The sequence below is a fragment of the Rhinolophus sinicus genome, linkage group LG02 (assembly GCF_036562045.2).
Source record: "Rhinolophus sinicus isolate RSC01 linkage group LG02, ASM3656204v1, whole genome shotgun sequence".
Classification (NCBI taxonomy): domain Eukaryota; kingdom Metazoa; phylum Chordata; class Mammalia; order Chiroptera; family Rhinolophidae; genus Rhinolophus; species Rhinolophus sinicus.
The window spans coordinates 26,821,015-26,836,731 of record NC_133752.1 but is presented as its reverse complement, the minus strand read 5'-3'; the positions used below and the strand labels follow the sequence as shown (position 1 = coordinate 26,836,731).

Here is a 15,717-nt window from a genome sequence, read left to right as displayed (position 1 = left end):
GTTCTTTGTAAGGGAGAGGGAAAGGTAAAGTGATCCAGAAAAGCAGTAATGGGACACCTCAGCTGCCACCTTACCATTCCCCGGGGATGTGCCTGTCATTTTCTTTCTTTTTAATGGCACTTTTTCATGAATATGGTTTTAAAAAATATTCCAGTATTATTTAACTTATGAATGTGGTTTTTCACCTATTCAGAGGCATAGGTGAAAAACTACATTTGTAAGTTAAATAATACTGGAATATTTTATATTAATAAATATATATATATATATATATATATATATATATATTATATTATATTATATTTCTTACAGAAAGTAATGGTTAGAATATGATTTTAATGATTTACATTTTTAATAGGCAGCAACCTTGGGGACAAAAATTATTGATGAAGATGGCCTGTTGGATCTGATTCGAACTATGCCAGGCAAGAAGTCCAAATATGAAATAGCAGTTGAACTTGAGGTTTGTATAAAATGAATTTGATTATGTAAGTTGGTGTATAGCAGCTTCCCTCTTTCATAGCTATTTCTTGGGTTGGCTACAGGCCTTTGGCTAAAAGATTAACTTCCCCTTCTATTGCATACGAACCTACACCTTATTTCCTTTTGAGTAGGAGGACTCTGCTTCAAGATGTCTTTGCAATATTTCCGTACTTTTCTCAAAGGAATATGAGGAAACAGAGGACAGTGTGTTGCTCTTACCGTATCCACTTATTCAACTTTTCGTATTTTCCATATTCTTGCAGTGACTTTGTACATAGGTTATTGCTTAAGAGTTGTTGAAAAGATACATTATAGGTATCAGCATGATAAATTCATCTTTAATTAGAACTGTATTAGGACTTTTTCAGTTGTGACAAAAACCCAGCCCATATTAGCTTTAGCAGAAAGGGAAAAATGTTGGTTCACATAATTAAACTATGGGCAGGCTGAGTCTGGTGTAGGAATGATGGGCTCTAGAGACTACAGTGCAGTCAGGACCCTTTCCGTTTCTGTCTGTCTGTCTTCTAGTGTTAGCTTCATTCATTCTCACTATATACAGATCTTTTCCAAGTGCAGGACAGAGGTGCGAGTAGCCAAGTTTAATGTCCCCTGCTCTGTTACCCTAGTGGTGAGGTGGTCTGCCCATTGATTCCAGTTAGAAAAGTCTTGGGGAATGATTTGGATTGGCCCTTCACCCAGTGTTCCTTAATATTAACAACTTCTGTTAACCATAGTACAGTTATCAAAGCCAGGAAATGAACATTGAAACCATACCGCTAACTAAGCTACGCCTGTTATTCAAGCTTCACATTCCCCCCCATTGTCCCTTTCCTGTTCTAGGATCCCACACTACATTTAGTTGTTGTGTCTTAGTCTCCTGCCATCTATGACAGTTCCTTGTCTTTTTATGACTGACACTTTTGATGAATCCTAGTCTGTTTTGTAGAATGGCTCTCAGTTTGGCTTTCTTTGATGTTTTCTTATGATTAGCTTGAGGGTACGCAATTTGGTAAGAATACCACAGAAATGATATTGTGTCCCCATGTATCAGATGTACGTGATGTTGGTAATCTCTTACTGGAGATACTAACCTTGATTACTTGGTTAAGTCGATGTCTGCCAGGTTTCTCCACTAGTCAAGTGACTACTTCCCCTTGGTAAGTGATAAATGTCTTGGGGAGATACTTTAAGATAATGCTAATATCTTGTTTCTCCTCAAACATTCACCCTCTCATTTTAGCATCCACTCACTGATAAAGAGGCACCAATTTCTTTCTTATTATTCACATACCACAAAATTTATTATTTAGCTATTATTTACACACTGCAAAATTCACCCTTTTAAAGTATATAAAGAGTGGTTTTAGTATATTCACAAGATTGTGCAACCATCACCACTGTCTAATTCCAGAACATTTTTATCACCCCCTGAAGAAACCCTGTGCCCATTAGCAGTCAGTTGTCATACCCACCCCCGACAACCACTACTGCACCTTATGTCTAGGGTTTTTGGGTGGGAGTTCCCACCCGTTCTTGGGAATTTTTTTTTTTTTGCTTTCCCGTTCCCGAATCCCGAGAAAAGTTGATCGGGAAATCAGGAAAATCGGCTCCTTGAACTGGTTGGTAGTATTGGCCGTCACTTTATGGAAACAGTTCATCGTGGAGAACAGAAAACAGTTTGTATCTCGGGATTCAGGTACGGGAAAGTGGGAAAAATTCCCAAGAACGGGCAGTCAGTAATTCCTGCCCAGAAACCCTACTTATGTCTGTGGATTTGCCTATTCTGGACATTTCATTTAAAGGAATCATGCTATATGTAGCCCGTTGTGTCTGTCTTCTTTCACTTAGCATAATGTTTTCAAGGTTCACCTACATTGAAGCATGCACCACTTACTCTACCCCTTTTTACTGGTGATTAATATTTCTTGGTGTGGATATACTGCATTTTGTTTCTCCGTTCATCTGTTGGTGGACATTTAGGTTGTTACTGTTTTTCAGGTATAATATAAAATAGCAATGATAATATGTAAAATATAATGTTGCTGTGAGCATTGGTACAAGTTTTTGTGGAGTCATTAACTTTTTAAAAGAATTTTTTCATTTTTAAATTACATTTGACATACAGTATTATATCAGTTTCAGGTATGCAGCACAGTGGTTAGACATTTATATAACTTACAAAGTGATACCCCCGGTAAGTCTAGTACCCATCTGACACCATACAGTTATTTGGAGACATTAACTTTTAACTGTTAGAAAACTGAAACAAAAATCTCTTAATCCTTTACCCTGTTTTTTCAAACTGATAGATTACTTGTTTTAAAAAAAATGTTCTCGCTTTTAAAAAATGCATTTGGGTGCTTTTCAGTGTTTGTTGCTAATTCTTATAAAGTTTGGAAGTTGTTAGTTTCCACAAACTACAGGGTCCATTGTGAAAAGGCAAACCCAGGTTGGGTAGCTCACTTGGATATCTCAGATTGCTCTCTAGAGTACATTTAGCAGGATAGAAATTCTTTATCTCACCAGCTTTTTTTTCCTCACTTTTTCAATTTTTAAGATGAATAAAGAAAAGTCCAAATTGCACAGAACACCTCCAAAAAATAACCAAGAAAAAAGAAAAACTAGTCCAATTAAGAAAGAATCAGAATCTAAAAAGAGCAGACTGACTCCCAAAACAGACAGCTCTATAAATGCAGTAAAAAAGGAAAAAAATGTGTGTCAGAGAAGCCTGGCGTTCAAGGAGCAGGTGGCCACAGAGACAAATGGTGACAGCCGGGCTAGGAATTTGGCTGATGACAGCAGTGCAAACAAAGTGGAAAATTTGCTCTGGGTGGATAAATACAAGCCAACCTCACTGAAGACCATAATTGGACAGCAAGGTGAACAGAGCTGTGCCAACAAACTCCTACGCTGGCTCCAGAACTGGCACAAGAGTCCATCTGAAGAGAAGAAACACGGTGATTTTACAGCTTCATTCCTTTTTGTGTGTGTCTGTCACCATGCACATATGTAAGGAGGTCTAATAGTTCATTCATTCATCTCTCAGCAAGCATTTATGGAGAGCGGGCTCTGAGCCCAGGTGCTGTACAAGACCCCAGGGGTGCTGCTACAAGCAAAGCACAGTCCCCTTCAGGGAGCTCACAGTCAATGGGGGAGCATACATGAACCAGCCATTAAAATGTGAAGTGCTCAGTACTGTTGTAGGGGTAAATACAAGGTGTTAAGGGGGTGGAGGTGTGTGATCGGGTAGGATGTGTGCTCCCATCGCTGGAGAAGGGGATGTCTAAGCTAAGACTTGGAAACCAAGTAGGAGTTAGCTACCGTGTTTCCCCGAAAATAAGATCTAGCCGGACCATCAGCTCTAATGCGTCTTTGGAACAAAAATTAATAAAGACCCAGTCTTTATATTAAAATAAGACTGGGTCTTATATAATATAATATAGAAAGTAATATAATACCATGTCTTATACTAATTTTTGCTCCAAAAGCTGCATTAGAGCTGATGGCCCGGCTAGGTCTTATTTTCGGGGAAACACGGTAGGTGAAGGCACGGGGTGTGTTGAATGGGAGAGAGTACACATGCCAAGGCCTGAAGACACTAGGTGAGTGGGAGCCTGGGGGAAAGGTGCCAACAAAAGCTGAGGCATGCTTACAGAGAAACCCGGTAGCGTGTTTGCTTTTGGTAGGCCTGCTCGTCCTGAGCTGCTCTAGTTTCTGCGCTTGTTCGCCATGTATTTGTCATACAGTATGAACACCCACGATACATGTTTAATGTCCAAAATATTATTGGAGCTGAGGTTTCGGATCACAGATGTTGCTAGTGTTTTCTTGAGCTTCAACCGCTGTCCTGGGGGATATTGTGTAAGAATAAGAGGGCAAAATTGAGTGAGCATCACGGTGAATTCCCAAAGCGATAGCTGGGTTCCTAATGTCTAAGTGGTCACTAGACACTGGCTAATGATGCCAGTTTATTTTATTGATAATAGATAATGTAATTGTAATGATAGAGGGTTAAATTTAAGTTGACACTCTTTTTCCAAAACCACATCAAATCTGCCGTAGAAGGGGGCTAAGTGCTTTGTGTGCCTGAAGAGGACTTGGAGGCTTCAGGTGAACTGTGGTCCTTTTCCTGTACCTGTCGATTTAAGTCTCTCTCTCAGTAACTGTGTAGGTGTTGAGCACCGTGTGTGCCAGGCACCCATGTGATCGGGGGAGAAAGAATGCTCTAGAACTGAGCTGTGCAAGATGGTTGCAGATACATCTTTCATTCAGTTTTTCATTTTGCGGTCATGTGACTGACTGCTTGTTAACCTTTGTTTTTTTTTTTAAACTTTCATTGGAGAAAGGGAACAGGACTTTATTGGGGAACAATGTGTGTGTACTTCCAGGATTTTTTCCAAGTCAAGTTGTTGTCCTTTCAATCGTAGTTGTGGAGGGCATGGGTCAGCTCCAGGTCCAGTTGCTATTGTTAGTTGCAGGGGGTGCAGCCCACCATCCCTTGCGGGAGTCAGACCGGCAACTTTGTGGTTGAAAGGAAGTGCTCCAACCAACTGAGCCATCCAGGAGCTCAGCGGCAGCTCAGCCCAACATGCTGTGTTCAATCTTAGTTGCAGGGGGCAGAGCCCACCATCCCTTGCAAGAGTCGAACTGGCAGCCTTGTGGTTGAGAGCCCACTGGCCCATGTGGGAATCGAACCGGCAGCCTTTGGCGTTAGGTAAAGCACGGAGCTCCATCCGCTTGAGGCACCGGGCAGGCCCATTGTTAACATTTCTTGAGGCAAGGCAGACCCTGTGCTCAGCTCACTCATCCTCACAACACCCCTCCCAGGCACATTATTTATTGTTACCCTCATTTTACAAAGGAGGCAACAGGCCACAGGGATTAAATCACTTCTGAAGCTCTGCCAGCTGATGAGTGCTGGAGTTAGGATTGGAGCCCAGATAGTCTGCTCATGACCTGTGCTTTTGTAAGAGAGGAAGTCATAAAATTGTTTCAAATCCATTTTAAAGTTAATCAAGTTTTAGGGTTGTTTTTTTTTGGGGGGGGGGTGGAGATGATACAGGGAGAATGTTACTAAGTGCTCTGGAAACTATTATTTGTGCTTTGTAGAAAATGTTCCGCAAATTTAGAATTAAACTGGAGGGCTGCTCTCAATGCTAAGTTTATGCACAGTTATTCCTGAATTTCTGTTAGGTAATACAGGCTAACACTCTGGAACTTCTTTCTTCCTAGCAGCAAAGTTGGGTAAATTTGCCGGCAAAGATGATGGCTCTAGTTTTAAAGCAGCATTGCTCTCAGGCCCGCCAGGTGTTGGCAAAACAACCACAGCCTCTCTGGTTTGTCAGGTGGGTGTTCTGCTATAGCACAGTTGGAAAGCTAACAAAGAAGCAGGCTTGTGTAAGAGATTGTGTGTGTGTGTGTGTGTGTGTGTGTGTGTGCGCGCGCACGCTGCATGTATATTTTAACCTGTTGCGTATATTCTGTTCTGAAATCAAACCTTTAGAATTTGCTTTGGTTTGGGGGGTATTTGTCATTTTCATTCTTTTTTTAATATTTATAATCATAATTGTATAATGTTTGCCTGTGTACTAGGCAATGTACTAAGCCCTTGGGAGCATTATTTTATGGATAATACAGTCTTATTAATAGTCCTATTTTAGGCATATATCTTATATATACTTGTGAGAATTCTGTGTACTGAATATATGTACTGTTACCATCCATGACACTTTTCTTCCTTTATTATTGTCATTACTTTGGGGGGGAATTCAATTAAGGCATTTTATAATGCCTTATGATACAATGATCGATTGGGGAAATAGAATAACTGAGTTTTTCACGATTTGAGAGGAAGGTTGTATATTGGGATAGTTTGACAAAGAATCATTTAACTTTATTATTTATCTTGAAAAGTCAAGAATTCTGTATCTGATGCTGAAATCTTGGGAACTGTTTAATTCTGCTTAGGATTTTAAGAACCAAACTTAGGAAATTTGCTTGTTCCACATTAGTGATTTATTAGCTGAGTTTTAAAACCAACCTTGTGTATGTTTATGTGTATGTGGTATGTATGTCTATGATAGTTTCAAAGTCTCTTAGTTATTGTGAGGCATATTATAGTTAATCTCATTGTCTGTTACTATCACACTTTGATCTTTTTACTCATGGTTCCTTAATATGATTTTTCTACCCTTTTTCTTCCTTAACTCTCTTGTGTGTTTTTTTTTTTGGGGGGGGAGGCAGTTAATAATTTGATAGTAATGGTTTACAATATTTCGATTAGGAATTGGGATACAGCTACGTGGAATTGAATGCAAGTGATACGCGGAGTAAGAACAGTTTGAAGGAGATGATTGCCGAGTCACTCAATAATACCAGCATCAAAGGCTTTTGTTCAAGTATGTAGCTTTTTGAACTGTTTTCTTTGGTTATGTGAGAAAAACAGGTTCATTTCAATGTTCAGTAACCAGTATTAACACTACTACATGCCAGGCACTCTGCTAAATCCTGGGACTAATGAGAGAAAAAGAAAAGCCTCTGATGTCACTCTTATAGGACAATAATTACCTTTCTTTTAAGGTCTTAGAGGTTTCTGAGAATGTGATTAAAAAATGCATACATGGGCATATTTATGTATTTTGCATACGATTTTCGCAAGTTCACAGGCGAATCCTGTGAAGAGGGAAAGAAAATAACTGAAATACAGTGTGCATAGTGAGGTGGTAAAGGCCTGTATATGAAGAAGTGATTCTATCTGGGGCAGTGAGGAAAGCTACCAGTAAAAGGCGACATTTGTTTGAAGGGCCTTGAAGAATGAGGAGGAGAGTGGTTTGTAGGTGGAAGAGATTGTTTCAGGCAAGAGTAGTAGGGAAGGAGAAAAGTCACAATGTGAAAGGACCACTGTATTTCAGGTTGCATCTAGTGGTCTGGTATGGCCAGAGTTTGTGGGGACAATAAGATGTACAAATTACGACTAAACAGTGTTCCTTTAGAACCTATGTTATATTGCATAGTCACCTGAATTCTTGGTAATTTCTACAGTAGAAAATCGTTGTTAAAAGGAAGTTGCTCGGGAAACACCACTGTTACACCTGGCTGGGGAGAGTGTAAATTGGTACAACTCTGGAAGCAATCTGGCAGTATTTCTCAAAGTTAAATTACACTTATCCTTTCACTCAGAAATTCCAGTTCCTGGGTTAATTGTTAAAGTTGTATATATGCAAAATGACATACGTGTGGAGATTCATTTAGTGTGATTTATAATAGCAAAAGATTGAAAGCATCTTCACATGTTAATAGAGATTAAGTAAATGATGATACATGTGTAAAATGGAACATGAAACACCTTAAAAATGAGGTGTTCTATATCTATAGATAAGGAACAGATCACAAAAATATATTAAATGACCAAACCAAGGTGTGTATTTTTATGCACACGTTTTTAATGTATATACTATCTCTGAAAAGATACAGAAGGGTCTGTTTCTGCTGTTTGCCTCTGGAGAAGGACACTGGGTACCCTACGTGGCCAGGGCAGAAGGGAGAGTTTTTTCTCACTGCATACTTTTACACCTTTTGAATTTTGTTCCATGGTCCTATATTATCAGTTTAAAGCATGTTACATAATTTTTTATAAAGCAGCAGTGTGTGAATAACTGTTATTTTGTTTGTGTCCCATCTCATTGCTTCTCAACATGGGTCAGGTGAAGAAGCCCATTCAGTAAGCACGAAGCATGCCCTCATCATGGATGAAGTAGATGGCATGGCAGGCAGTGAGGACAGGGGAGGAATTCAGGTAATGAAAGCATTGTATTTTGCAGTTTTACTGTTGGTTTTTAATTGTTTTGTTTTTAAATGTAAAGAACTAATTATCATGCTGGCATATTTATGGCAATTAAGGCATGTTGCTGAGGTTTTTAAAACCTAAAATGCATACATTGTGTGAGATTTTTTTGTTGTTGTTCTTTTTTTTTTTTTTTTCAATTTTTGTGTTGCAAATTTGCCTTTCAGGAATTAATTGGCCTGATAAAACATACAAAAATTCCCATTATTTGTATGTGCAATGATAGAAATCACCCCAAGATTCGCTCTTTGGTTCATTATTGTTTTGATCTTCGCTTTCAAAGACCTCGGGTTGAACAGATTAAGGTATGATGATTGGAATTTTTTTCTGCACCACACTATCCTATTTATGTAAGGGTCATTTTTAAAAGTACCTGATAAATATTTTTAGAATAACTGGTAAGTTAAAACAAATTCATTGAAGGTTCTCCTTTGTCAATTTTAGGGTGCTATGCTGTCTGTTGCATTTAAAGAGGGTTTAAAGATTCCCCCTCCAGCTATGAATGAAATAATTTTGGGAGCCAATCAAGATATCAGACAGGTAAATTATATATATATATATATAATGTGACAATTGATGATTCTTTTGAATTAATGCCTTTGACCTTTTGGGGATGAGGAGTGGCAGTATTTTCCTGTCTTGACAGTGTCTTATTTGTGATTCTTTTAGGTTTTACACAATTTGAGTATGTGGTGTGCCCGAAGTAAGGCACTAACCTATGACCAGGCCAAGGCTGATTCTCATAGAGCCAAAAAGGATATCAAACTGGTAAAATAAATTTCCATTTCTTAGTTAATTCTTGTTCTGTAGTTCCCTGACACATGTAGAATCTATGGATGTTTGTTATAATAGATATAGACAGCTGCTAAAAGTGTTTCTAATTCAAATGAATTTTTCACCAAGGACTATCAATGTACATTGTAAATTTTGAGAAGTTTTAAATTATACATGCTTCACTACATATAAAAGGGCTTTTCCAGAGTCCTTATGTATGGACTTTATTCATGGTTTTGGAACTGTTCCGCATGTTTTAAATGGTTTATACTTTAATAACCTCTCTGACGCTAGAGGTCTTATCAGTTTATCTCTGTTCTGTTTCACCTAGTCACTAGTCAGAATTTATTACAGTTAGAGCAATGATCAAGCTGATTTTTTATCCCTCCTTTTTTTAAATTAATAAACTTTTTAAGAGCAATTTTAAGTTCACAGCAAAACTGAGCAGAAGGTACAGAGATTCCCATATTCCCCGTCCCCACACACATACAACCTCCTCCTCTGTCAACATCCTCACCAGAGTGGGATGTTTGTTACACTTGATGAACCTATATTAACCCATCAATCAGTATTGCCCAAAGTCCATAGTTTACATTAAGGCCCACTCTTAGTGTTGTACATTTTGTGGGTTTTGACATATGTATAATGACATGTATCTACTACCATTGTAGCATACAGAATAGTTTCACCGCCCTAAAAATCCTCTGTGCTCTGCCTATCCATCCCTCCCTTCCCCTAACTCCTGGCCACTACTAATCTTTTTACTGTCTCTGTAGCTTTACCTTTTCGGAATGTTATATAGTTGGAATGATAACAGTACGTAGCCTTTTCACACTGGCTTCTTTTACTTAGTAATACGTATTTAAGGTTCCCCCATGTCTTTTCATGGCTGATAGTTCATTTCTTTTTAGTGCTGAATAATATTGCATTGTCTAGATATATCATAGTTTACTTACCCATTCACCTGCTGAAGTGTTGGCAGTTACAGACAGAACTGTTATAAACATCCATGTGCAGGATTTTTGTGTGATAAAAGTTTCAAATTCATTGGGGTCAATATCAAGGAGCACAACTACTGGTTAGTGCAGTAAGAGTATGTTCAGTTTTATAAGAAACTGCCCAGCTGTCTTCCAAAGTGACTGTACCGTTTTATATTCCCACCGGCAGTGACTGAGGGTTCCTGTTGGTCCACATCTTTGCCAGCATTGGGTGTTATCAGTGTTTGGATATTGGGCCTTCTACTAGGTGTGTCCCTCTTTCTTTTTAGGGCCCATTTGATGTTGCCCGGAAAGTGTTTGTAGCCGGAGAGGAGACGGCTCACATGTCACTTGTGGACAAATCAGATCTCTTTTTTCATGATTATTCAATAGCACCCCTCTTTGTCCAGGAGAACTACTTACATGTGAAGCCTGTAGCTGCAGGGTGAGTGTTTAGAGCTCTTGAGGGGTAGAATTAGTACCCTCCCAGCACTGTGAAGGCCAGATAATTGGGGGGCAGGGGCATGCAGTATGGACAGAGGTATCATGCAGACTGATTTTTATCCTGCAGAGGGGACATGAAAAAGCACTTGATGCTTTTAAGCAGAGCGGCAGATAGCATATGTGATGGTGACCTAGTGGACCGTCAGATCCGGAGTAGGCAAAACTGGAGTCTTCTGCCCACACAGGTGAGCACAGGGCTCTCCTTAAAGTGCATGCTGCTTTAGTGAAGAGAATGAAATAGCGTTTAGCTCCTGTAATGATTTGAAGTATCCAAAAACTATTATGACTCTTATGGTAAAAAACACAGTCTGTTAAAGAAGAAAACACTCTGTGGTCACTGTTGTCTGTTTCTTAATCTAGCCTTATTTTTCGATGGTTCAAAATGTTTTTATGTAAATGGACATATGGAAATAGGAACGTTAGATTTTGATCTCATAACTGGGATGTGAGTCAAAAGTCTCACTTGGTCTATTATACCTTAAGAATTCACTTCTTTCTTTGTCATTCCTGGCTCTCCCAGGTGGTTACTACCGTGTTTCCCCAAAAATAAGACCTAGCCGGACAAGCAGCTCTAATGCGTTTTTTGGAGCAAAAATTAATATAACACCCGGTCTTATTTTACTATAATATAAGACCAGGTATTATATTTCATATTATGTTATGTTATATTATATTATATTAATATAATACCGGGTCTTATATTAATTTTTGCTCCAAAAGATGCATTAGAGCTGATTGTCTGGCTAGGTCTTATTTTCGGGGAAACACGGTAAGTAGCTTCTTGAGAAAATGTAGCCAGGACAGGTCAACAGCTACTTTCTGATACATGAATTCCAATTTTCTTTTTCCTTGGTAAAGAGGTAGCTTTATGTTCGGTACTTGACTCAAAATAGTTTTGCAAACGTTCATAATTAAGAGTATTATTTGTTCTTATTTGAGTTTTGCATATTTATATAGTGTTAGGCCCACTCTTAATTCTACGCACATATTGTTTGAAAACAAAAGACAAAGGCTCATTCTGGATATAAAGAATTCTTTCTCATGTTTTAAAAGTGTTCATTTTTTTAACCTAATAATTGTACCTTTGAGACTTTATCTTAAATCATTTTAAACAGAAAAGGCTTAATGTACAAAAATATTCCCTAAAACATTAGTTCCAATGGCAAAAAATTAGACAGAATCTCCATGTCCAGCAACAGGAGAATGATGATGGTAAATCCTCTTGACTGGAACATTATGCTACCTTTAAAATTATTTATAAAAATTATCTAATATGAAAAAAATGCTATGAGAGAATATTAGAATAAAACACGATATAAAATTTATATGTAATTCCAGCCTTCAAAAAAAGTGAAAACCCTGGATATAGAAGATATCCAAGGATACCTTTTTTTTTTACTTTTCTCAAGTGTCAGTTTACTTGATTCTGCAATTAGACTTTCCATGCTCTGATCCCCCTATGCTATCAATAGCTTATAAAGACCATCAGATTCCTCTTAAACAGTCTTTTCTTTGACCTTGGCATCCACAAGGTAACTGGTATGTTGAGATCAGTTGGATGAAGAGGCTGAGGTGGCAAGATGATCTGAGGGCCATACATGTTTTGGACCAAGGCGTTTACCGTAATAATTTGTCTCTTGGGACAAGTTTCCCATACTCACAGATCTGAGACAGAGTGAAAGGGCTTGACTGCCCTGGAATTAGGTACGTGGGACAGTGTGCTTCATTTTCCAGAGACTGCTTGGAAGCCAGTAGCTGCTAAGGAAGCAACTTTGTACTGAATTTAAATTGTGGACTGCAATTGATTTTTTTTCAGGCCATTTATGCCAGTGTTCTTCCTGGAGAGTTAATGAGGGGTAACATGACCCAGTTTCCCACCTTCCCAAGCTGGTTGGGTAAGCACTCATCCACAGGCAAACATGACCGTATTGTTCAGGACCTAGCATTGCATATGAGTCTCAGGTAAGTGGTATGCCTCCATTTCTGGGACTTTTCAGTGTAGTGTATTTAGCTTTTATCCAGTAAGGATAGCATGAGTCAGAAGATCTACATTTCAGTTTTTATTTTATTGTTCACTAGATAAATGATCCTGAGTAGGTTCTTATAGCCTGAGTTTTATTATCCATAATCATTACAATACTTGTAAGGTAAGTTTTAAAAACATAAATCTGAGGTAGTGCTATTATTTATTATTATTATTATTATTATTATTATTATGACTATGTCTGTTATTAGTAGGCACATATAACATCTCAACTTCAGAATAATTTCATCAGAAAAGGAAACTATTTAAATAAATGAACTAGTTTTTACCTGTTCTAGTAGTGAACTGACCTAGTTTGGGATGGGGCTAGAGTTTAGCTATAACAGGAGCTGGACACTCAGATGATTGAAAAATCAGTGTCCTTGGAGAGGTTTAAGGAAGTTCAAAAATTGTTATTTGGTACAATTTTGTTAAGCTTAGAAACTCAGAGAATGTGCATGCACACTTATATTGAGTGAACTTTAGGAATTTATTTTTACCCATGAAGAACTATTTGAACAATCTTATTTCCCCTTCTTGTCCCTGGAGGGAATGTTAATATTTGATTCACCCTTAATTTTTGGTCAAAGCAGAACTGAGTTCTTCCTTCTGTTCCCAACTTGAGATGGGAAAATTATCCTGATTATCCAGGTGGGCCCAATGTAGTTACAAGGGGTTTTATGTAAAAAACATGAGGCAGCATTGTTAGTCAGAGAGAAATTTGAAGATGCTACACTGCCAGCTTTGAAAATAAAAAGTCACCATGAGCATGGGATGCTCATGGGACGCAGACGGCCTCTGGGAGCTGGAAAAGGCTGCTTTTCCCCCCTGCTCTTCTCACTGGTCAACTTGGGGGCCTGTCTCTCGGCTCCCTTCCTGCTCCCTGCCCACTGCTTTTTAAAGGTTGTGCATCACTTTGCCCTGAGGCTGTCTGTCTTTGATGCTCCCACTGGGCTTCCATGTTGTATGTCCCCTTCTCCCATTGGACTGAACATTTCGGGTGGCAGGGACTGAGGCTTACTCATCTAGCAAATAAAATTGCTCAGTAAATGTTTCTTAATGAATCATGGACAGGACACTAGCATCACCACGGACATCTAGAGTGAGTTTCATAAGTTTTAAAATAAATTAAGATCTTCCTACTTTTAAAACCTGATTAAGTCACTGAATTTTTATAGGCTCCTGTTTCTCTTTATCTTTTAAAGTGGAATGTGATTTTAGTAGTTCTTGACCTTATTTTGGTCATAGATGCCTTTGAGAATCTGAAAGCTTTGATCTATATTCCACCCAAAAATGTACTAATGCAGAAAATATAATTTTAGGGGAATTACAGATTTCTGAGGTTAAGAATGCTTGATTTATGTAAATTAGATAATACCTTTAGACTTCTCACAGATTTAAAGATCCGTGATTCTACTAGAAGGTAACAGTTATGTAAGAAATTAAAACAATAATTTTGGAAAAGGTTTCATGATTGTCTTGGGCACTGAGGCTTACGGGCTCATCTTGTCTTTAAGTACTAGTATGCTTGCTTAATTGTGGGAGACAGATCTAGAGGAAAAGGGTGAATTTAAAATAGGAAAGATTTTTTAATTCTGCCTAGGTAACAAAACAACTGTGGGGCAAGTTTCTAGATTTCTGATCAGGAAATCTAGTTGTTTTTGTGATTCATACGTTCAGTTATCTGAAGGAGCAGAACCCATAGGTTATTTTTAAAGGGACTTTTCATTTCTTTTTCTAATTTTAAAGTGGGTTCTGAAACCAACAGCTTTTGAGGTCTCTTGTTTGAAGCACACGTATGTATAATTGCCTGATTTGAAGATGGAGGCAACTGGGTTGGAAAGATTTAAGGTGATGGGTGGCACTGGAAATACTGTTTTGTCTTTAAGTGACAGCATTTAAGGATAAAGAAAACCAGACATTTCATGATAGCATTCTAGATCTCAGCAGATCAGACTGTTTCTAGGTCTTTCCCTGGCCAGTGTGATTCTCCAGGAACAGTCTCTACAGTTTTGATTTGGGGAAAACCCTGCTCTAGAACTGAAACTTCCAGAGTGACAATATTAGGAAATGTGAGGAGAGCATTCACATGTAATTCTGTTGTGGTCAGAGACCAAAAGGTGTTACAGACCATCACGTAGGAATTTGCCATGGCCCTCAAAGTAGGAAATCTCACTGCCATTTGCTGATGCTTTGACTATTTGAAACTCGGAATGAGTAATCTTGGCTATAAGTATAAGCACATAGAAACACTGTTGTTGCCAGGGCCTTAGGAGTATGATGGAAGCAGAACCTACATTTGTGTTTTCATTCTCTGATCCGGGTAAATAGCAAATTCCCTTTGAGCACATTGGTGTGTATCCATTACCCTGGCGGGGTAGCACTAGGCTTTCCTTTCACCTACTGTTAAATACTAGGCATTCCATCGAGTGCTGTGAAAAGGGGATTGTACTCCATCTGATTAACTCAGTGTTATGTACGCTGACTTGAGTTGGCAGTTTGCCATTGATAACAGGTGTGTTTCTTTTGTTTTGGTTTAAGGACTTACTCCAGCAAAAGGACTATAAATATGGATTATCTGTCACATATAAGGGATGCACTTGTACAGCCCTTGACCTCACAAGGGGTAGAAGGAGTACAGGATGTTGTTGCTCTTATGGACGCATATTATTTGATGAAAGAAGACTTTGAGAATATCATGGAAATTAGCAGCTGGGGAGGCAAACCTAGTCCCTTCTCCAAGCTGGATCCCAAGGTAAATTGTGTAACCCACTGGTTCGCTATCATTTTGTAATTACCAGGTTTGTACTAGGAGTACTTCAGAGGTGTTGTACATGCCTTTTTTTTTTCCTTCAGTGCTTTTTCCTTATAGCTTATGCTTTCCAAATATACTATTTGAGTACAATATTAAGGAAAGACTTCTAGATTTGACTTTACAATGTGTATGTTTACCTTTCCTTTATGCTGAGTTGAAAAGTGAGACATGAAATATGAGGACCGAATATAAATGTATTACTTATAAGTAAGGGTGAGCAGATGAGCCTGGGGAAGTAAAAGCAAAGTGCTGCATTAGGAAAAGAAAGTTTCCTGGCTGAGGATTTTTTATACTTAGG

At 38.4% G+C, this 15,717-nt stretch overlaps 1 protein-coding gene across 2 annotated transcripts in view; it reads left to right on the top strand.

The window, feature by feature from the left end:
* RFC1 (replication factor C subunit 1) overlaps positions 1 to 15,717 on the top strand; it is a 54,773-nt gene that overhangs the window by 35,416 nt on the left and 3,640 nt on the right. The window contains exons 12-23 of one of the 2 annotated variants that reach the window (XM_019741929.2): positions 359 to 463; positions 3,041 to 3,440; positions 5,719 to 5,828; positions 6,767 to 6,881; positions 8,187 to 8,278; positions 8,494 to 8,631; positions 8,771 to 8,866; positions 8,996 to 9,094; positions 10,368 to 10,522; positions 10,649 to 10,766; positions 12,398 to 12,543; positions 15,146 to 15,359. In XM_019741929.2, the coding sequence (XP_019597488.2) occupies positions 359 to 463; positions 3,041 to 3,440; positions 5,719 to 5,828; positions 6,767 to 6,881; positions 8,187 to 8,278; positions 8,494 to 8,631; positions 8,771 to 8,866; positions 8,996 to 9,094; positions 10,368 to 10,522; positions 10,649 to 10,766; positions 12,398 to 12,543; positions 15,146 to 15,359 (1,788 nt within the window). Of the gene's footprint in view, positions 1 to 358; positions 464 to 3,040; positions 3,441 to 5,715; positions 5,829 to 6,766; positions 6,882 to 8,186; positions 8,279 to 8,493; positions 8,632 to 8,770; positions 8,867 to 8,995; positions 9,095 to 10,367; positions 10,523 to 10,648; positions 10,767 to 12,397; positions 12,544 to 15,145; positions 15,360 to 15,717 lie in introns of both variants that reach the window. The other variant, XM_019741927.2, reaches the window with a different exon arrangement.